Here is a 24,402-nt window from a genome sequence, read left to right on the forward strand (position 1 = left end):
AGAAACTGAATTGCTCTGTATCACCATTGAAATTGGTGTTCGAATGATATCTTGTTTTGACTGTGTATTGATTATGTGAATAAAATAATTCTAATTGTACCCTTTTTGTAGCTCCAGGCGAAATGTTATCAAAAATACGTTCTTGATCATGCTCCATGAAGAAAGTTGGCATTAACAGGAGAAATAGGATGGCCTGTGGCTGTTTTTTTTTTTTTCTCCATTTACTGATATAATTTGTTTTAAAGGAGAAATAACCAGAATATATTACAAAATCAAATACTTTAACACTATCTGAATTAAATCCTTCTTGAAATAATGCAATGCTGTCAGATTAAGGTATATTAGTAAGAAAGATACAATATCTATACTCAGTGGTGTAGTTACAGCTTTTGCCGCCCGGGGCGGTCCCTGAGTTTGTCGCCCCTCTCAATACACACTAAAAATACTACAAAATGTCAAAACGACGTATAGGGAAATTAATTAAAACACTTTGTTTATTTTGAAGTAAATCTTTAATTTCAAAAGTACGAAAAATGTTATTTTTCTTACTTTTCTGTTAGCAAAATCGTCGATAACATTGACAAAGTCTATTTCATAGTAATGTAGGTGATTCTTAATCAATTTTATTTAGAAAAAAATCCTCTCACAACTAGCAACACTTACAGCAATTGCGAGGAAAATTCGGAGTAGTGTTACAATATTTTGAACTGAGTTCACAAGACTGTATTTTAGAATTAACTATAAAAGTTCAAAAAAGTTCAAAGTGCCGCCCGGGGCGGACCATCCCCTCCGCCCCCCACTAGCTACGCCTCTGTCTATACTTATCATAATACATGAAGCGTCCAGATGAAGATCAGAAATTCCATTTTTAAAATCCAAAGTGTTTTTGTATATAAGTAGCAGTTCTATTTAAAGTAGCAAATAAATTAGATAAGAATTTAGAAATATTATGAGTGAGACATAATATACAGCCCACGACTGATCTTCATGGAATACCTTGTTTATGAACTTTGGAAAGACCGTGCAATCTAGTTGGACGACCAAAGGAGGTTTTAAGCTTTTTCTTTTGATCTTCATCCGAAATAGAAACATTATCGATAAGATAATTAAGCCTATCTAGTTGGCTACAGGTCGATGTGAGGGGCCTGCAAGTTGAATAATCTCGAAGTAATAGATATTTTTTTCTCTCATATTCTTTTCTAACTTGAACAGCCTTAGTAACAATCAAACTTTTGTTATTTTTCAATTATTTCAGCGCTTTAAGTTTAGATAGAACGTGAAGGGTTGGCATTAAAGGAATTTTTGCTCTTTCGACACGAATTCTGTTAGCTGTTGATTGAGTTATGAATCGAAAACCTGTGTCTATACTATGAAAAAAGTCCATTACGAGTCTATCTATATCACAGACATTATGAGAAAGGGGTCCGCGCGGTTAGCCTATTAGCTTTGCGCTTTGCAACCATATTCCCGTCAACGACGTGAGGAGCTTAAGGATCTTCTTCAGCCATAGCCAAAATAGCCGATCTTTTGCTTGGATAGCAGAGTTTTTTCCGCAGTTTATCTGGTGTTTTTCATCCCGCAAGCAGGCAAACCGGTCCGTGGACATACATGGATTACAGTCAGGAATACTGACCCAGCTATAGACCTTATTCGTCAGCTATGCCGGTTCCGGAGCCCAGATAAAATTTGGGGGGGGGGGGGGGCTGAGATAGTGCCATACATTCCCTTTATGTGAATGTATGGCACTATCGGCCGCTGTATCATCATACGGTAATTAATTAATTAATTATGAGAACGGGTTGTAGAGTGGCTTACAAGTGAATGAAATTTGTGCTTTAAATTATAACAGAAACAATAAAACATGTAGGTAAGAAGTTGATGAAATGCATCAAATGGTGTCAAAAATTACGGAACAAATACAGATTCTAAAGCGTTCTTGAGAGAATAGATTTCTCTATTTAAGAGGGTTAAAGATTTTTAATTTCTTTTTCTATAAATTTTTAATTTCTATTTCTATAAAAAGAAATTAGAAAATAAAATTTCTTTTTCATTACAAATTAAGTATCTTATTTGTAAAGAAAGCTTCATAACAGCTAACGCCTTTTATTCCATTATAGAAAGTAGGCGAGGCCTTTTAACCCTATCTAGCTATTGGAGATTAAGTGGGCAATTCGATCTCCACTGGTAGCCAATCAGAGATAGCTGGCCCATGATGATCACTAATTACAAGCGGGAACCGATGAAGAAGAGGCCAAACAAGTGCTGTCATCTCTTGGTACCTAACCCTAACTGGATTACCCCTTAGTAAGAGGTGTGTTAGTTGAGAGTTTAACAAAATCGTACCAACCTGGTGCGAACGTTAAGAATGTAAGCGAGTCAGTTAGAATGCAAAAGCAGCGGGTGAAAGAATTGATAGTGGTAGCAGGTACAAATGATTTGAAAGGAAACAAAATGGCTATGAGTGAGGATGTGAAGGAATTGCTTGAAGTAGCAAAAGAGAAGAGTGAGAGAGTTAGGATGGTGAGTCTGTTGCCACGGTATGACCATTAAGAGTATAGAAGGAGAGCCATAATTTCAAATGACTTTATGCGTGAATTAGGCAGAATGAGTGGCGTGGAATTTGTGGATGTGTGGAATGAGTTCGATGGGCGAAAGGATTTATATAAAATGGATGGTTTACATTTGAATGGATTTGGTGTATGGAGACTTGAAAAGGTGTTGTCGAATGTAGTGGAATTGAATGTGCAGAATCAGGGAAACTATAGTTGTTAAGGGGGGAGGAGTAGATATGCAGACCTTAGGGAGACAGTTGAGTGTGTGAATGTGTGTAATATGGCTAAGCGAGTAGGAAACACCACGAATCCGAATGGGATAGTTAGTATAAGGCATTAAAATAGGGATGGGACAAATCGGCTTCTGAAATTCATGTATACTAATGCCAGAAGTATTTGAAACAAGAAGGAAGAATTTTTGGCCTTGGTTGGCACTTCCAGACCACAGGTTATTGGCATTAGTGAAACATGGCTGACAGAAGATGACACAGCCAGTGGGATTGAATGTGAGGGGTATGGGGTGTTGAGGAGTAACAGGGAAAATAAAATGGGGGAGGAGTATTACTGATGAGAGCTATGAGCTACAGCCAAGGAGAATAGAAGTGGAACTGCAGGATAGAGAAAAGAGCACATTTGAGGCTATTTGGTGTGCAATTGAAATTAACAGAACAAAATATACAGTTGGGTGCTGCTATAGACCAGGTGATGGAATAGATGGTGGAGACAGTATGCATAAGCAAATAGAAGAAATGAGTGGAAGGAGGGTAATTATTATGGGAGATTTCAACTATGGTAACATTGATTGGAAGGAGGAGAGGACACATGGGAGGAAGGAATTGGATTTTATGCGGTTATTAAGAAATAACTATCTGCAACAGCATGTAATGGAAAATACTAGGGGTCAGAGAGTGGTTAATCTAGTAATTACATCTAGAATTTTGCTGTAACGAATATGACCACGTTGCCACCAATTGGTGAGAGTGATCATAGGGTCTTGACTTGGGAGGTGGCTAAAGGTGTGGAATTTACAAAGAAAACAGTGTACATGTGGAATTATCGTGCTGGTAAGTATGGCAAGCTTAGGAGTTTGATTGGTTCAGTGAAATGGCATGTACAACTGCAAGGGCTAGAAGTTGAGAGTGCATGTGAGGCGGTTAAGAAGTGTTTGCATGAAGCTGACTGTATACCAAGAGTCTGAATAATAAATCAAGTAGGAGTTAAATGGATGAATAACACCATTAAGCTTGAGCTGCAAAAAAAAGAAACAACTATGGAGGAAATTTAAGGAGAAAGATGACCGGCAGGCACATGAACGGTATAAAGTGCAGGCCAGAAGGGTAACGAGTGTGGTAAGAAACGCAAAAATTGATTATGAAAGAACATTGGCCATGCAGGCTAAAGAGAATCCCAAACAGTTTTTTCGATATGTTACAAGTAAAAGAAAAAAAAATCTATATGGCAAAATGATTTTAAAGAATGCTGATGGTAGGGAGGTAACCGAATCAGTTCATATAGATGAATTACTCAGCGAGCACTTTGCAAAAATATATCATCCAGGTGGTGACATTGCAGAAATGAAGGAACCAATAGATTATATGGGAATTGTGGTGAATGAAATGGATCTGAGTAGTCTCTTGCAAAACCTCAATGTCAATACATCTGTGGGATTGGATGGTATACCAGCTCGTGTCGTACGTGAAGCGGCTAAAGAATTATCAGTTCCCTTGACCATTTTGTTTAATTTGAGCCTCGGGTCTGGGTCATTCCCAAGGGGATGGAAAGAGGAGGAAATAGTTCCACTGCATAAAGGAGGTTCCAAGACTGCTGTTGTAAATTACCGACCGATTAGCATATCAGGAATCATTGTTAAGGTCTTGGAGAAATTAGTCAAGAGAAAAATATAGGATTGGATAGATGAAAATGGGATACTGTATGGGGGAGAACATAGTTTTGTGAACGGTAGATCATGCCTCAGTAACTTGCTCACGTTTTATAACACAGTGACGGCTGAACTGGATATGGGTAATGGGTTTACAGTGATTTTACTGGACCTTGCCAAGGCCTTTGACAGGATACCACATGGAACTCTAATCAGTAAACTGGATCAGATGGGGATGGATATAGGGTTGGTGAGATGGATAGGAGGGTGGTTGATGGAGAGATAACAGAAAGTAGTTTATTCAGGAGTTGAGTCCAAAAGACGGCTTGTGACTAGTGGTGTGCTTCAGAGTTCTGTTCTTGGACCACTACTTTTCAATTTGTTCATTAATGATATAGGAAAGGATCTGAGAGGAAGTGTTCACGTGTTTGCTGATAATGAAAAGTTGGGTCGAGCAATTGTGAGTACTCAGGATGTCAAAATTTTGCAAGACGATTTGGATAGTTTGGAGGACCGGGCTAAGGAAAATGGATGTCAATTTAATGTGACAAAGTGTAAGGTTATGCATTTTGGGGTGAAAAGATTAGCAGCAGTATATTACATTAGTGGAACCGTACTCCAGGAGATTGATGAGGTCAGGGATTTGGGAGTATTGGAGGATAGGGATTGAAGTTTAGGGGGCACATCGCAAAAGTGGCAAAATCAGCTCATCAAATTACTTGGCTTCTGTAAAATACTTTAACAAGCAGAGACAAACAAGTTATTGTTCTTCTGTATCGAACCTTGATAAGACCCCATCCAGACTACTGTGCTGAGATATGGGCGCCAGGGTTTCTTCTTGATGGGGAAGAGGTGGAGAAGGTCCAGAGACGAGTGACCAAGATGATAGCAGGTCAGTGGAATGAACCTTATGAGAACAAATTGAAGATTTGTGGGTTGCAGAAATTAGTTGATAGGCGGAAAAGGGTTGATATGACTGAGACATTCAAATTACTGAAGGGTTTCTATAAGATTAATCCAGAAGATATTTTTGAAAATAGGACTGGTGGTGGGAGGACTCGGAGCCTTACATGTAAGCTAGGCAAGAATGTGGTTAGCAGGGGTGTTAGAGCTAGGTTTTTTACTTGGAGAGTGGTGAATGAATGGAATAAGCTGCCAGAGGTTGTGGGTGCCATGATCGTGAATGAGTTCAAGGCGAAGTATGAGAGATACTGTGTGAATGTTGAATAGTTGTTCTTGACATGATGTTAGGGCCTCCCTCGATGAGTCTGTTGACTCCTTGGAGTTGCCCGAAATAATAATAATAATAATAAGATATGTTAGCTTGGAATTATGTGGGCTCTACGATCGATTTTTTTGAGTTTATGGGACGAGAAACCCGCGTTTCCAGGAGAAAAATCTTGCTTGCCTGTGCCGGATATCGACTAACTCGGGAACTGTTGGAAGAAAGGCTTAGAAAAATTCCTCCAGTTGGTAACTAGACTTGAACTTAAGTCTATCTTCGGGTGGCCTAGTGCAGAGGATGCACGTGTCACTCCACTGAGCTAAATAAGCTTCAGTGAAAGACTTTTGCAGTTGTAATTTTCTAAATCCTAATACTTTCTCCGATGATCTTTAAGTTATTTCCTTTATTTTTCTTTATATTTGAGGTCTTCATGTAGTTCAATATTTCATTTTCTCTTCCTTATTCCATTTTTTCCAATATTTTTAATTCGTTGTTCACTTCTCTCTTTAAAACTAGTATCCATATTTTCCTGTCTCTTCAATCTTACTTACAGTATTTCATGTCTATTTAACCTATTAAAAAAACAAACAACCAAACAAACAAAAAAAGTGGCGATGAAAGTCAGCCTCAGAAACAAGTCTACATTCAGCTCCTTTTAAAAAAGCGGTGGTAAAAGTCATGCAACAAACTGTCATCTAGTTGCATTCACCAATAATTTCAAAACTCATGGAGAAGGTTATCAGCAGCAAATATCTTAACCTCCTCAAATATCTTAACCAGATAATCAATGATCAGTAGTATGAATTTCGCCACTCTTGATCATTTGCGGATTTTTTAAAAAATCTATACTTCTCACTTTTATACAAGGCAATGGAAGTTTACATGAAATTCACATAGAGCCAGCCTGGTTGGCCAAGTAATTAGTGTATCCGCTCTCCAACCAAAAGGTTTCAGGTTCCAATCCCACCATGGACTTAAATGTTTGTGATTGTCTTTATGTGGGAAATGAATTTCATCGTCTAGTGTGAGACCACTTCCCTGCTTATTGGAGGCATGAAGTGGTTTCAAAAAGTTACATTTGGTCTCTAGAGTAGGGTTTCCGAACTATTTAAAAATAAATAAAAAATTACCAAACGAAGAAGAGGAAAGGAGTGCACTAACAACAAAGCTTGGGATAGGATATGAAGTCAGTGAGAGCAGGTAATTTATGCAGAGGAAGAAGAGAGTGTGTAGCTGAAAGTATATAAGCATGAGGTACTGATGGGGAGATCTGAGGACAACAAACCATCTACTACGACACATAGTGAGCGACCTGAGAGTAAACTGGCAACTCAATTGCAAAAAAGTAGAAGACAAATAAAAGGATGCTATTTCGCTAAAAATGTCTCGATCAACGAAGTAAGAGCTGTCATTAGACCCCCCCCCTTTAAAGAGCTTCCATCCTATATCCGTAGCCTTGCATACAAATTATTATTATTACGTGTGACACCTCGAGGGAGTCCAAAGACTCATCGAAGGAGAATGTGCCAACACCATCGAACGATTGGTTTCCTTCTAACTACTAACCGCGCTCAAACCTGCTTAACTTTTTGCGAGCTATTAGTAGCAGAGTCTCTACCAATCGACCAACCTTTGCTGGCGAATGAATTTTTCATTTGTAATGCAAATCTCGAAGTTTAGGTATCTCGATATTTCTAAAAAGTTTTAGAAAACATTATCATCTCCATATTTTATTAATTTATTAATTCACTACTGTATAATTTTTGTGATCTTCATATTATTCGCTTTCACCAAAGATTCAATTAATAAGTGTGTATTCCTCTAGATTTCTCTGGACTTTTAATCTTCATACATTTTTTCTGTTTTTAAGTACTATTTTGCTGCTGAGAAATTAATCGAACTGCAATATTATTTCAATAACAACATACTAATGTTAACTTAAATTTCAAATTTAATGTTCGGTATTTTGTTACATTCGTCACCATAGACGTCACTCCTGCTTCAGTGATTTCGTAAGTGTAACGTTTCACATTTTCCTCATATGTAATCTAACAGGAAACGGAAAGATGTGAATCACGAGGGTATCATGGCGGACGAAGAGTCTGGAAAGAAAATAAGTATAGTTATTAAAACAGCTAAAGATAAGAAAAGTATTGAAATCGATGAAACTGCGACTGTGAATGAGGTGAGGGTGTATATATTCCTTACCATCTGTAATGAACATAACTTCCATTTGCAATATCACTGCCATGATTTTTGAAATCATTACATTTTATGCCAGTGTGTATTAAAAACTGTTCGCTTCAGACTGCAATACTAATCGAATTTCCCTCAACGGAAAACGAACTCAACTAAATATGTGCAATATTTATAATTAATATGCTAGCATTTTATCATTCTCCGATATTTTTTTTTCTTTTAATTGTTAGTATTCCTTTCCGTGATGCACGAATATTTTCAGTCTGGAAATATTAGCATCCATTTTCTTGTGGGTACATATTAATAACCTCTTAGAATTATTTAAGTAAGTGTTAGCAGCGTTATCTTTTAACGTTCTCAAAGTTTTAAGTTTTTGACAAACGAAGTAATTATACGCTTGTGAGTATGCATGCAACCATGACTTTCTTCTGCATTTCAAAAAATGCCATTCAAAATTTACTAGATCAGCAGCATGTGTTATCTTGTTTTGCTGTGTTGATTTTCATCCATCGGAATAAATCCCGCAAACTCGCTCAGCAGGCAGTTTTCTACAATGTGGTTGTCTGATAAGTGATATTAATGGACAACAGCTATCTAACAATCATTAGTGCAGTGCAGCACAAATTTCAGAGTAAAACTGCATGTAATTGACTTTTGGCACTATATAATGTGGAAATTCAATAATTAAAAAAATGCAGTAAAATGAAGAAATGTAACATTATAGTACATAGGAGTAATAATTCTTCGAGTAGCAAACATTTGTAGAATAGTAATGCTGATACAGAAATTCTTACATTAATGCATGCTGAAGAAATTAAAAGAGAAGGTACAAAATATGACATGCTTTGTCATTCACTTGCAGAATTTAGCAGATAGGTTATAGTTTAATACTAGATTGGCATTGCTTAATAAGTGTAGAATAGTGATAAACTGGCATTCAAAATTTGATAGTAAAACTACTTCATGTAATTTTTATCATTAGCTAAAGCAGTTTTTGACTGATATGGGTGATAAATTCCAATAGACAGTTACTAAACATGCTGAACAACGTACTACAACATTTCAAGTAACAAAGCATATGGATTTCTAACCAAACTGTCATGGCTTTTTCAATCTTCATACTTCCATATATTCTTGAGTAAAGCTTCACATTTTTACTGTTTTTGTTCACAAGAATTAATAATGAACAATGCATTAGACAACAAAAATTGGCAGTATATACTTGAAGTATTCATAAAGGAAAAGAAAGTAAATACCTTAGACAATCCTTTCTTTCAAAGTTACAGATAGTCATCTTTATTGTGTAGAATTTATGGAGACAAAAACACGTTAGAGCAATTACTTCGCTTATAATTAAATAAAAAAGCTCGATGTTCAGTCTTTGTATCAAGCTTATTACCAGGAAAACATACATATGAAAAAGACACAAACTATGTGACACTACACAAAAGTAAGCTAAATATAATGGTTTTGTTAATTGTTTATACTAGCATGACCTCTGGTGAAACAAAAAAATAAAGTAAAAATCAATAAATATTTTTTTATACATATTGGAAGTTTGTTTCACTTGGTTGTACTATAGATTAAGGATGCCAAGAAATTATATTCTTGGTTTCATCATTTATCCAAGTGTAAGCAAACAAACTTTGCATGTGAAATAACTTCACAACTGGACTACTTATATAGAGGCTAATGACTTCACATCAATTGCCTTAGTATCCCATAATGTGTGGCGCATATCCTTATAGACATGTATGGTATGACATATAATGCTATGCATTATGGGAAGGGCCACTACCCAGACTGGTTTCAACCTTTATTGAGATCTCATCAGTGCAGACCCAGAAGAGATACCAAGGTAAAAGTAATGCAGAATTCTTATATTTCCCACATACAAGCAAAAAGGTCACACCTTATTACCAAAATACTCTGGATTAGAGATAGATGCTAAAAGTTTTTCAAAATATTTGTAATGAGAGTAATGAGTGTGAGCTGTTCATTTCTTATAATGTAAATGTTAAAAAAATTAATACTTTTATAATTATCCCTGTTTTTGAATGAAATATTGTAACTTTTCTCAGATTGCCTGAGAAGGGTCATGCCAATATTACTAAACTTTTTAAAAAAGGATATGTGGGTACTGTATGTAGTACCCACACATCCTTTTAAAAAAAGTTTACTTAAAAATGTTTAGATTGATTTTTGTCAATAAGATTATTCTGCTCCAAGCAAGCTTAGCTGAAGTTTTGATAATGCCATGTTGTTTGGAGGGGTGGTGTTCTATATACCTTTCAAGTGTGGGTAAGTTTTTTGTAGACAGAAAAGAATAAGGATCCAGTGGGTAGTTCGGTGACCTGAGCATCAAGGAAAAGCAGACGACTGTTATTTTCCTTTTCTGTGGTGAAACAGATCCTTGGGTGTTGGCAGTTGAGGTTTGCCAAAACATACGAGGGTGGTCTGGAAATTTTTCGGCCTAACAATGAAAAAACGAATTTATAATTTCAAAATTATTTTTATTTTTTAACATAATCTCCCTTAAGACTAATACATTTATTCCAGCGATGCTTCAGCAGCATTATCCCAAACCAGTAGTGGTTCGCATAAGATCTGCAAAATACCCTTCTACAGCTGCAATCGCCTATTGATTCGAAGGAAAACGCTGACCAGCAAGGAAGAGTTTTAGTTTTGGGAAGAGATAGAAGTGAGAGGGAACAAAATCTGGGGAATAGGGTGGATGTTCCAACAATTCATAGTGCAGATCCCTTAATTTTCCCATTGCCATTTACCTTTGTGGGCAGGTGCATTGTCTTGATGAAAGATGATTTTTTTTCCTGAAAAACCGGGTCTTTTCTCAGGAATTTTTTCGTCTAGTCTTGTTAAAAGATCGGAATAATATTCCCTGGTTATTGATTTACCCTTTTCAAGATAATTAATATAAACAAAACGTCTTTAGCATCCCAAAACACCGATGCCATGACCTTTCCTGCTGATGGAACCAACTTGGTCTGCTTTGGCACTGAACAACCAGTCAGTGCCAAAGTTTCTGTCCACTGTTTTGACTGCTTGGATTCTGGTGTGTAATGGTGAATCCAAGTCTCATCTATAGTAATAAATTGACGCACAAAATCAGTTTTATTCTTGTTAAAACGCTCCAAGCACTGTTCAGAGATTTTCATGCGAGTGTGTGTTTGATCTCTGTAAGCAAGCATGGTGCCCACCTTTCCCAAAGCTTTTTCATTTGCAATTCTTCATGCAAAATATATGCTACACGTTCTTTTGAAATGCCTCTACTCTCAGCAATTTCATGCACTTTGACTCGCTGGTCATCCAATACCATATCATTCACTTGAGCAATGATTTCTGGTGTTGTTATTAAAAACGAAGGAGAATAGTGCCCATAAACTTTTATGAACTTCGAATGAATTTCGTTTGGTGTTAAACCTTCTTTTACAAAGAATTTTATAACCACATGATACTCAATTTTATCCATTTCAAGAGATACGGACAACACTTTTTGCTTCAGAACAGCTGTATAAAACAAACTGCATGATAGAATGACTTGCAATTTCACATGGATGCTTATGACAGACGTAACAACTTAGAAAAAAAAAAATCTTGCTGATAGTGTTGCCATCTATGGTTGAGGCTGAAAACTTTTCAGACCACCCTCATATTCCGGCCACTTGGCCAAATGGAGGACATGTCTTTCACATAGTATGACACTACTGCGGTATTAAGAGATAGGGCCATATTTTCAAACTGTTCCATGAAATGATTGGTGAAAGGGGGAGATGGGGGTGAAATGATTTTAAGTAGCAAGTTCTTCCCACTTAAAATCATTTCACCCCCATCTCCCTGTGTCTGAGGTTTTTCTTAATTTAAGGATTTATTAAGAAATCTTAAGAAATTTTAAGTGTCTGAGGTTTTTCTTAAGGATACATTCATGAATTGGGAGTGTCAAAAGTGACCATGGTCACTTTTGACATAGAACCATTTGCTCCAAACACAATAGTCTCTCCAAAAAGTCAAGTCACATCTGTGATCCTCTTTTAGCCAGTGGCCTCCATTGGTAGCAAAATCAACAAAACATGCTCTGCCCATCCTCCAAATAAACACAAGCCCCCTCCCAAAATCCAGAATGCAAAAAAGATCAGTTGCCATTGTGTTCATGAATGCTGTAATACTGTGACAGATTCTAGGAATAATCTCTGATATATATTTGTTCTTGTTATAAAAGGGCAATTTCCCCTTTCATTGGATCCAGGTCACTGCAGAAAAAATCTTATTAGTTTTAAAAAGGTACAACATACAGACTGCCTTCAGGCCATAACAAAAATTTTCTGCTCACCAAAACTTCATAATTCCCTGTTCCTGCATGCTTTCCTGTTTTAGACAAACAGGAATTATCAACATTTTAAGAAGCAGTGAAACCATGTCCATTATCTGCACTATAGCTACTCTAGAGGAGTAGACCATGCTATGGATACGAATCACTGGATCCAATGAGAAAAAAAAATACTGTTTTATATAATATGAACAGATATAAATCAGAGAGATTATTCCTAGAATCTGCCACAGCATTACAGTACTCACCAATCTGAACAAATTCGGCTGCCACACTTCACCTAAAATAATGGGAGACAGACCATTTGAGACCAGCAGCGAGTTTTCAGCACTGTACCCATAAACAGCGCCTCTTACGCATGTAGGATTCTGCCTTTCATATTCTCCATTTCTATTCTGCTAATGTGCTTAATGTTATTCTTTATGCTTGTGACCAAAGTGAAATATTGGCATAGTAATTTATTAGTTAAATAAATTTATTTAGTAATTAGATGTGCGTTTTCTCCATTAAACTTCAATGTGATTTATTCACAGAATGTTGGAATAGGTTGTGTGCATCACTCTAAAAGCAGAGTAGTAATTGTTTTGGAACCTCTCTTTCTCAAAGTGCCTACCTCTGGTGTGTAGTAATAATAAGTTATACTGTATGTGGTCCAAAGTTCAAGTTACCTCTCTGTACAAACTTTTGATTATTAAAATTTCATATCAATGACAAGTAAATACAGGTGGTCAAAGTATCCTTCCCCTCACAGTTTTAAGTCAATATTTATTTATTTATTTTTATATTGAAGACCAGTAAATAATAACATAATTTATTATCCTAACAAAAAAAAAAATTTAAATGTCCAAGATTAATAGAATATTAAAGTTAACTGTGAGTGTGAATATGTTAAAATTACATATTCTGCAATGTAAATGTAATGCATTGAAACTAAAAGAGTGACAAAAATAAATACAATTTTTGAACAGATTTTTAATTAAAATCTCAATATAATATACTGTATGTGTAGTAATAATAAGTTATACATACAGTATAACTTATTATTACTACACACCAGAGGTAGGCACTTTGAGAAAGAGAGGTTCCAAAGCTATTTAAAATAACCATCCAAAGAGATACAAAAGGAAATGTAGAAAATTGTAGCTTGCTGTGAAGAGTTCTATAGAGATATAATGAAGCACTTGAATCGACTGTCATCACATACTATAAAAACTGGAACATGATGTCAGCTGTTCACTGAAGTTGTAAAATATAGTTAACAAGAAATCATTTCAGTTTGTTTTCTTTTAATGTCTTTATTCCTTAGGTACACTTTGCAAAACACAAGTACTTATTAGATTTGTGTGTATGAAAGTTAATCGGGGATGCTGACTAGATAGATTTTATTGAAATTTGTTGTTTGGAATGCCTAAAATTTGGTCAGGTCAGTCCAATTATAGTTTCATTTCAGGAGCACAAATTGCAAAAATGTGTCAAAATTATACATATTGCAGTTATTCTTCTCTGGTTGAATGGAATTTAATCAATATTGTTATTACGCTTAATAATGGTTTTGAGTATATCATTTTTGCAAAATGACTTGAACTGATATTAACAGTTGTGCATTATCTAGATGGAATTTAATGAAGTTTGGTATTTATAATCTCTATTAAAATTTATAAAATTTTATAAAATTTGAAGAGGTTGCCTAGGGGATCAGATAACAGAGGAGACTCTCACACAGTCTTTTAAGGAATGCAGAGAAACAACCAGGGTTTCCCCATTCAATGCTCAACCATTACCTTCTCTTGATTCATCTCATTAGTAATTATCTATCTTGATACTGAATAAACAACAATGGTGGTCAACTTGATGTACCTGAATAGGATAAAAGTTACCATCATATTGAAAAGAAAAATGTGTACAAAACCTTTAAAAAGAATCAAAAGTTAAGCAGCTGTCAGTGATGATCTGTAGACTCAAATAAAAATATTATTCAAGAAAAAAATGAAAGAGTTGGAAAATAAGAATTAAACCTTGGAGACTCATTGGCAGACTCAAGAAAACATTGATTCATTCATCCAGAGAACTATGTAGTGAAGTTGTTCCCTGAGGATAGAAAAATCAGAATTCCTGAAAAGAAAAAAAAACTTGAAAGTTTCTAGTAAGAGAATGCTTTCTTATATTTTTCTCTGTAATGTATAAAAGACTTCGGTAAAGAATATAAAAGAAAAATATTAGGAAAATGGCAAAATGTTCTAGAGGTTATTGACTGGCTTGAAGGACACATGCAACTGACATCTATAATACATTGTTTCAAAGATGTCATAACCAGCCACTGAGCCTAAGTCACAAGGGAAATAGAATGGAATGAGCATTTTGCATCTTCATATTTGTTGACAGGTAAACACATCAGGCCAGTACAGTGAAACCTGTCATCAGAATCAGTAATGTCAACTTTAGCTCCTACTTTATGCAGATGTTATACTTCCAAACAGTCCAGTACAAGTCCCCAGGATTCTGGGGACTTGTACTGGATTATGATTATGATGAATAAATATTTTTTAAAGTGATGTAAAAATAATGTATAGTGAGAATACAGAACAAAAACAGGTAGAAATAAATCAGATTGAAAGAGTGAGTTCATACAAATATCTAGGACAAATCATTACAAGCAACGATAAACTTAATAATGAAATTTTAGCTAGAATAACAGCAAGATGGAAAGTTTTTAACCATTATAGAGCTGTATAATTATTATTTATGTGAGTACTCTACGGACTCAAAAGACTCATTGCAGGGGACCCTCTCTATCGATTCACACAATACCTATCATACATCTTCTTAAACCTATTCACTGTTGGGATGCTCACAATCACCTCTGGCAATCCATTCCACTCATTCACCACTCCAAGTAAAGAACTAGTCTGCACACCCTTACTAACCATGCTCTTAAACAACTTCCAAGTGTGATGGCTTGTTTTTCCCCCTTACTCCCCATCTTTGAAAAATTTCTTTTGTGTCAATCTTATGGAATCCCTTTAGTAACTTATAAGTTTCTGTTGTTTCCCCTCTTCTCTGCCCATCAGCTAAACTCTGCAATGCACACACAGACTCAAGCTATCTTGATAAGGAAAACATTCCACCTAACTGCCACCAGCTTAGTCACTCATCTCTGAATCCTCTCCACCACCTCCCAATCCCCAAGAAATGCAGGTGACCAAATCTGTACACAGTAGTCAACATGTGGCTGAATCATAGCCTTATAAAGAGGGATATGTTCTTCAGCATCCAAGTAATCCTCTGAGCTATTTTGCCAACTCTTGCAATATGTCCTTTGAATTTCAAATCTCTATCCACCTCACTCAAACAATCCTTGACTGCTTCCCATTCACTATTGACATTCATCCCATGTAGTTTCTTATGCCATGGCACTGCTCACTGCTCCAAGTTGCCTCCTAAGTTTGTCATAATCACCAGCTTTGTAATTCCACATAAACCCTTTTTTTACTGAAATTTACATGTTGAGCAACCTCTCAGGACAAGGCTGCATGGTCACTTTCCCTGATCAGAGGTAGAGGTGCTACTGTACTAGTTATAGGTAGATCTTCTGTTGCTATTACTAGATCCACCACTCTCAAACCCTTGGTCCCTTCCATCACGTGCTGTTTCAGGTAATTATTCCTTAGTAGCCGTATGAATTCCATTTCAATTTGCCTCATGCCCTTTCTGTATCTAATCTCTATCCTTATAGTTGATGCCTTCATGATAATTGCTTGGCCTGCACTCGTGCTAATCTGCTGAAGCATGTTGTCCACATCTTCTTCTGGGCCTGGTTGGCTGAGTGGTTAGCATATCCGCTCTAGCCAAAAGACTGTGGGTTTGAATCCCACCATGGTTATGGATGTTGATTGTCTCTGAAAATACTAGGTGGTGGGCGATAAATGGCATTGGTGGAGATGATGGTAGTTGCAGTTTGTTGTAGGTGGTGGAGACAGAGAGTTGCAGAGTAGGTGCCCTTGCTCGATGAGTCTTTGGACTCCTTGGGGGTATCACGTAATAATAATATCAGCAACCGACAATATGTTTTAGCCTATTGGCCTTTATCTGATAACAGACAGCCTCAAATGAGCCATTTCCATCAGATCTACAATCTTCCATAACTACTATTTTTGTTGGTTGAAGTTCTTCAGGTACCATTAAGATATCTGAAGAACCTGCTACCCCCCCCCCCCCATTTCCTGTATATTCTCTGAAAATACAATATCTATTACATTCTATCTCTGTAACTACATCATTCTCTGACAACCAGGTTTTGCTGATGCCAATAATTTTTGGCCAAGTTAAGCTGACCAATGCCAAAAACTCCTCTTTTATTTCTGATACTTTGGGCATTCAATGTGTACTTCCAACAATAACTTATGGTAGTGTAACCAGGGGCCTGACTGAAAAAAAAAAAAAAGCACCTAAAGAAACTGAAAACAATGCAATGAAACATGGAAAGAGCCATTTTGGGAATAACACAGTTAGATAAAAAGAATAATATTAGATAAGGAAGCAAACAAAGGTAATGGACGTTATGCCAATAATAATAGGCAATAAATGGTGTTGGGCAGGACTTGATGAGAATATCTGGCAACTGATGGAGAAAGAGAAGAGAATGGATGCCAAGAACTGGTTATCAGAAACTAGGTAGAATACCAATAAGACAGGATGACGAGATAAAAAGATGTTATGGACATTTATGGTGCAGAGATGTACAACATTGGCCAAAATAGAAGCAATGAGAAACATTTGTCCAGCAGTGTACTGAAGAAAGGTGCTGCTGATGATGATATATAGCATGCACGAAGGGACTGAGATGACATTGAACTCAGGAAATTTCAGATTGGAAAAGATTATAAAAAGTATTGAATTTCTTGAGAAATATTTCAATTTTTCCTGGTAATCTGGAATTTAAAAATTACAATTTTTTTGTGGGAATTCTCAAGAAAAATTCTCAAAACCCTACTTGCCACTTTTACTCTATCTCAATATCAAAAGTTCATATCTAATTCCTTTAGCCCAATAACATGCTATAGCTGTCAGTGGTACAAATTTTGATTATCATATGTTTTTCTAAAATCTATAAATAAAATTCAACAGGCTGATTATATTCCATTTTTTTCCTCTTATATTTGTTTTAGTGCAAAATTCTGGCAAAATTCAAAAATGAACATGCTAAATAATAAAATTAAAAATAAAATAATTAATTATAAAAAATAAAAATCCACAAGTTCTATCTTTAGTTTTCACTTCCTTATCTGTTTAACTTGAAATGCTTTTGAAAGTATACAAATATTTTCTTTTAGATTTTCAAATGCCAAGCATTTGAACGACTTGGAAATGATATATGTATATATATATTATTTATTTATTTTTGCCCAATTCCTTAACATATTGCTTCATTAACTCTGATTTTGTATGAATAGCAATAAATGAACTTTTACAGAGAATATGTTAAGAGCCTAGAATTATCAGCTTGTCATACTGGGCCTTAAAATTCAAATTCTCTATAGATACTACACTCTCAGGCAATGCATTACAATTGTTTACAACTCTCCATGCAAAAACCCTGCTTCTCACTACCTTGACCTCCTTATACTGCTTCCAGGTATGACATGACCTCTTGTTCTTCCATCATTTTTTGAAAAATCTCTTCAACATTAAACCTGTAACAACCCCTCTTACCAATTTGTACATCTCTATCATATCATCCCTCTTCCTCCTATCCTCTAGACTGCAAATTGCATCTTCTCAACCTTTCTTTATACTCAACATTCCAGAGACCAGAAACTACCTCAGTCAATTGCCTCTGTACCCTTTCTAATATCTCTTCATCCTTTTGAATACTAGGTGATAGATCTGTATACAATCGTCCATATGTGGCTTAATCAAGGTTTTATACAATGGAATCAGATCTCCTTGCTTCTACAGATGTCCTCTGCATCATTGCAAGAATTGACTTTTTTCAATATCCTTTGTTTTCTAAATGTTAAACCCTTACATTTTGCAACATTGAACTGGCATCCCATTCTTTCAGTCTATTCAAATTGTCTTGTAAGTTCACATCTGCTCTACTCATAGATCTTTCCAGCTTTGCATCATCTGCAATCATCTGAATATCCCCATTAAAATCTTCCCCAATACCATTAACATACAGGATAAACAGCAATGGCCCTAAAACAGACCCCTAACACACCACCGACTTTTCTCTTCTGGGATACTGTCCCCTCTCCAAAAACAACTTCATCACCATGCATATCAAGGATTTAGGCTAGCATGGCCTGTTCTGGCCTTAGAAGTCGTCCTGGTTTTCTTTTTCCTAATGGCTTGTACTTTAAGGCTTGTTTTGGTAATCTTTGTTTTCATTCTTTGAATGTGTTCCATCCATTTATGTTTATATTTTTTTAAATTTTTTCTATTACTGGTTCTTGTTTAATTCTTTCATAATTCCTTCGTTTCTTTTGTGATCAAATAGGATATACTTTGCAGTTTTTCTCATAAACTTCATTTCTGCTGTTATTAATCTTTGTTTGTCTTTTTGTTTTATTGTCCAGATTTCGCTTCCATACATTAAGATGGTAGGGCTATACTTTTAGTCCGGTTTGTTTTTGAACTAGGTTTGGTTTAAATATAGAGTTAATTACACCTGTTATTTTTAAATATTTTGCAATTTTTAGGTTTATATCTTTTTCATTTTCATATGTGATCATACATCCTAGGTAGTTAAATGAATTCACCTGTTCTAAGATCTTGTTATCTATTACTATTTTAGTTCTTGCTGGATCTTGTCCTTTAAAGGCCATAGTTTTTGATTTTTCTGTTGATATTATCATACCATAATCTTTGGCTATCTCATTTAGATCTAAAATAGCTTTCTGTAAATTATCTCCAGAATTTGTAATTATTATTTGGTCGTCGGCAAAAAGGAGTGTGTTTAAGTTTACTGTAGGAGAAAGTTTAATTCCTTGATGTAAATTTTTATTCCATTTTATTATTATTTCATTTAAGTAGATATTAAAAAGAGTTGCTGAGAGGGGACATCCCTGTCTTATCTCTCTCATATATGATAGCTCGTGATTTAATCTTATTTGTATTTGATTATTTTCATATATACTTGCGATAGCTTTTAGGATATTATTTGGTATTTGTCTCTCTTTTAATATGTTAAATAATGTTTCTTTTAACTTTGTCAAATGCTTTTTCAAAGTCAATAAATGCAATATGTGTTTCTAAATTGTATTATCTTCTTTTCTCTATTATTAATTTTAGGGAAAAGGCCAGGTCTATACGTGATTGTCCTTTTCTAAATCCATTCTGTACTTCTAAAATAAAGTTTTCGGAATATTTCATTAGTTTGCTATTTAAGATTCTGCTCTATATTTTGTAACAGGAATTTAGTATACTGATACCTCTATAGTTTTTAGGGTCATCTCTATTACCTTTTTTAAAAATAGGAATCACAATTGCTTTTTTCCATTCTATTGGGGGAATACCAGTTGAATAAATTTTATTTAAAAATAATAGAGTCTTTCTTTGAATCTTGTTCCTGCATATTTATATAGTTCTGAACCTAGCTTATCTTCTCCAGGTGATTTTCCGTTTCTTGTTTCTTTCAGGCTGATTTCTAATTCTTCTTTAGTTATTTCCTTTTCATTTTCATTAATTGTTTGCCAGTTGTCTTTTTTAAAATATGTCTGTCCACAATTCTGTGTAGTAATTTAGAAATTCCTCTAATTTCAATTCGGTGTTTAATTTTATGTTTTCTTTGGTATCTGCATTTAAGTGTTTCAAAATCTTATATACATTGGGTCTTATTTTATATAAATCATGTTCTAAATTAGAAACAAATTTATTCCATGATTCTTTATGTATTTTTTTGACTTCTCTTTTAGCTATGACTCTTATTCTTTTATATTCTATTTCATCTTCTAATCTTTTACTGCTTAACCATTTGCGATAGGCTTCTTTTTTCTTTTTGATTATTTCTTTGATTGTATCATCCCAGATCTTCAGTTTGTTTGTTTATTTTTGGTCTTTCCTAAGCTTTCATTTGTTGCTGCATTTAGTATCGTTTTTATATTAAGCCATTCTATTTTTATTTCTTCATTTTGTTTTATTTTATCTAGATATTGGTTAATTCTTTGTTCATATAGCCATTGTACATTTGTGTCATTCAATAGTCTAGTTTTATAAACAAACAACTTGCTGATACCTATCATATAGCCGATCTCTAATCCAATGCACTAGTCTTATATTCAACTATTGAGTCTGAATGAAACTTGAATTAAAGTAATTTACATTTCATACAGACTTAACATGGGCCTTACACTTTGGAAATAAATATTGATATATCAGACTTACTGAGCACTTGTAAATTAACCAAATGTTACTAAAATGTAATAAATCCTTCAGTTTCAAATGTTGTCTTATATTGTAAAGTTTTATGAATTATTAAGTCGCTTAAACCTTACTGTTTTGTAAGTACTTAACAATTGCTGGAAAAGAGAGATAATCCTATTATGCGAAAATGGCCGAAGTCTATAACACGTGCAATTGAGTACAGGTATATCTTTTGTAAGCATGCTGCTTTCCCCTCCTTCTCCTACACTCCGTAGATTGTGAATGGATTCCGTGTGGGGCGCTGAGTACTTGGTGACGTGGGATGAAGCTAAAGATATTGGAAGGGGAAATTGATGACGTAGTATGAACGGTTGGCGCGCAGTTTAAAAGGGCATGCAGCGCCGAAAATCGAGCCTTGCTCCTATTCTCTGGTTCCCGTGCTCTCAGATGGTCTCGTAGGTCCTGGATCTCGTGCGTTTTGCAGTCGTGCTGATGTGTGTGAAGCCTCCACGTGGTATCCCCTTCGTTCAACGAGGTTTCGAGACAATGACTTGAAAGCCTACCAGTCAGCGTTCAGCCCAGCAGACGAAAAGCACAGATGCTTACAGAGATATCCTGATGTAAAATGCAGAGAGAATACGTGAAGAATACCTTAGAATATGCAGAGTGAACTTGAAATCAAAGGTGAATATCCCGACGAAATTAGTGATGCGGCCAAGTAGCAACCCAGCAATTGGTAATGTACAGTTTATGCTCTCTTACAAGTGAAATTGTTTAAGAAGAATGTTTGTGAATACTAAGATAAGACTAGTAATTGTTTCATTATTTTATTGAGTAAAATTGAGAATTCTCTATAGGATATAGTGAAATAGCCCGTGGTGTCTAGAACGTATTTCCTAAAGGATAGATATATAATGTGTGTTTTGTATGAGATAAATTTGTTGAGAACATGTGAAGCAAAGAAATTGAATAGGTCTGTTAAATAATGTACATAGAATTGAAGGTTAAGAGTGATATATCAAGTGAATATTTAGTTATCATGAGTGAGATTCTTTGAATGCAATCCATAAGAGAGAGAGAGATTAAGAAATTGTAAACCAAGTGCTCATTCATTGTCTATTTTAGAATGTCTATTCAGTTTAGTACTATAAAGTGTATGATATGTCTTTTGAATTAAATGTTTTGTTTTGAGCTTAACTGCTGCCTTGCCTAAATTTTGTTCTATTGCACTTGCTCATAAAATTTACGAACCACGGCTAGAGTTTAAATAATAGATAGGCTACGACTGCTGAAAAGAGAATTATAGTTTAATGAACACATGCTGTGTTCTGGTTCCTTGGTCATACAAGCTTTGTTAATCTAGGATTTGGGGTGGCGCAGATAAAAATAAATTTTCCCTGAAACCGAATAAGGAATTAGAACCAGTGCTGAGACAAAGGAATAGGTATCTGCCATTAGTAATTCCTTTGTCCCACAAACCAGTAGCTTTACTCTTATTAGTAATTCGGCCTAGTGATTATTTTGAGTTAAGGAGATAAAGTATATAATATAGAGAAATATTGTAGAAGAAAGATATTGGAAAGATTTTACAATTTAACAATGGCGAGCCAGCCAGGATTTTGATTTAAGAAGGTTAAGTACGAAAGAGATAAGGATAAGTATAAGCAAAGTATAAAGGATATTAAAAACATAATAAGACCTATAAAAGGATATTTTATACAAATTAACACAACCCCATCTGCTCTAGTTTATTTATGTGGTAACCTATCAAAAATCTTTGCAAAATCTAAGCATGCTGCTGCTGTGTATCTATCTTCCTCATCAAATGCATCTGTACCTTATTGTAATAAGTAAGTAGATTACTAAACATGCCCTCTCTTTAGCAAATCTGTGCTATCCATCAAGGATGATACCACTGTTGTCAACCCAATTTTGGATCCTGGTTCTCACTAACTTCTAACAAAAACGAATAATAATAACGCCAACACTTTCTTTCCTTCCATTCTTTTGGAACTTGACCTGATGTAAGACTCATAATAACCAAATATACCACGGCAGATGTCACTCCCTGGCATATTCCTTCAAAATTCAATGTGATATATAAAGTCCCACAGCCTTATTAACATCCAGTTTGCTTAATTCCCTATATATCTCATGCTCACTCACATTTATCTCTCTTCTTCCTCCTTCTCGTCCACTACACTCAAACTTTCCATGATGTCACATTCACAAGGATAAAATACCTTTATTAAACTGCTCATCAAATATCTCAACTATATCATCTGCAGCAGGTTGTCCTTTACCATTTTCTGCAATCAGTGTCATCCTACCATATCATTTTTTTTTTTTTTTTGCATCATTTGCATCACCCTCCTTGCCTGTTCCTCATGAAAGAGTGGGAGAGTAAGCAAGGCAAGATTAAAATGGCACCTCTTGAAACTGATTATTACTATTCATTTTATGTTGCCACCATAATGCCTTCTTTCTCTGTATTGTATGCTTGATCTCTTCATTAATCCATTTCACACCTGCCTTATTTAACCTTCTGACCTATGGAATATATTTAGACATTGTTTCTACTAGATAATTCCTAAATAGCATCCAAGTAGCATCGATTTTCTTTCCACCCAACTCCTGATTCTCTGCTACATTTGGAGCTTCTTGTAATCACCACCCTTGTAGTTTTACATATACTCTTTCCTCACATGGCTGGCAACTGCCTAGGTAATCACTTCATGGTCACTCTCACCAACTGGAGGAAGATTTGATGCTTCATTTATGACATCCTCTGATGAGATGATCAAATCCAAGACCCTTAATCTTCGCATGCCCTCTGTTACATACTGCCCAAGATAGTTATCCCTCAAAAACTCACTAAATTTCTTTAATTCCAGTTGCTATCTCGTCATTCCAGTCCGCTCCAATTTAGCACCTCCGTAGCGCAATTGGAAGAACGACAGTACGTTGTGCCCTTCAGTTGGAAAAGGCCCGAGTTCGATTCTCGTCATGACGGAAGGAATCTTTATATGAATTTTTTCAATCAAAGGTGAGTTAGCAGATCTCACATGGAGGTAGCAGGGTTTTTTCCTCCCAGAAACTCGGGTTTTTTATCCCGCATACAGACAAATTGGCCCTTCAGAACACACACAATTTACAGACAAAAAATACTAGCTGTGGTGGTTGTGGGCAGTAGATGGCGTTGATGTAGGTGATTGGTAGTAAGGTTCTGGGTAGTAGTGGAGACGGAGAGTGTACACTAGGTGTCTTCCCACGATGAGTCTTCAGACTCCTTGGAAGTGTTACGAATAATAATAATTCCAATATATATTGCCATAATTAAAATCACACTTTTCCTGTTTGCTCTGCTGATTTGCTTATACATTTCATAGTCACTATCCTCCACTTTACCAGGTCTAAAGTAAAATACAACTAAGTATTTCATTCTGTTCACCTCTATCTCACATCGTACTGCCTCAAAACCACTGCCACTATTCCCCCTCTGCATCTCTACCTTGTATGGACATGGTTGTTTTGCTATCATCAATAGCATTTCACCTCCCTTTTTTTACCGTTTCTGTCTTCACAAAAACATCATACCCTTCCATCTCTGTTCCTGTCAGGATGTCATCCTCATCCAATCATGTCTAGCTTATTCCAACAGTTGTGGGCAAACATTTTAGTCTCCTTGTTTCTGATTATTCTAGCATTCATATACAAATGTAACAACTCATTCCTGGATCTATGAAAATGTTTCACTGATACTACTTATTTGATATGACTTCTCCATACCTTTCTCGAGCCATTTCTTTTTCTCCTTACCCATCCCAGAATCTTTAAA

General features: G+C 35.5%; 1 protein-coding gene across 1 annotated transcript in view; it reads left to right on the forward strand.

Moving 5' to 3' along the window:
• Positions 1-7,693: 7,693 nt before the first annotated feature.
• LOC150098188 (ubiquilin-1-like) overlaps positions 7,694-24,402 on the forward strand; it is a 252,240-nt gene continuing 235,531 nt past the window's right edge. The window contains exon 1 of the mRNA XM_090406088.1: positions 7,694-7,841. Within this exon, the coding sequence (XP_090262214.1) occupies positions 7,743-7,841 (99 nt within the window). The 5' untranslated portion in view covers positions 7,694-7,742. The remainder of the gene's footprint in view (positions 7,842-24,402) is intronic.

Source organism: Typopeltis vanoorti, chromosome 16, assembly GCF_054136105.1.
Source record: "Typopeltis vanoorti isolate ZY-2024b chromosome 16, IOZ_Tvanoo_1.0, whole genome shotgun sequence".
Lineage (NCBI taxonomy): Eukaryota > Metazoa > Arthropoda > Arachnida > Uropygi > Thelyphonidae > Typopeltis > Typopeltis vanoorti.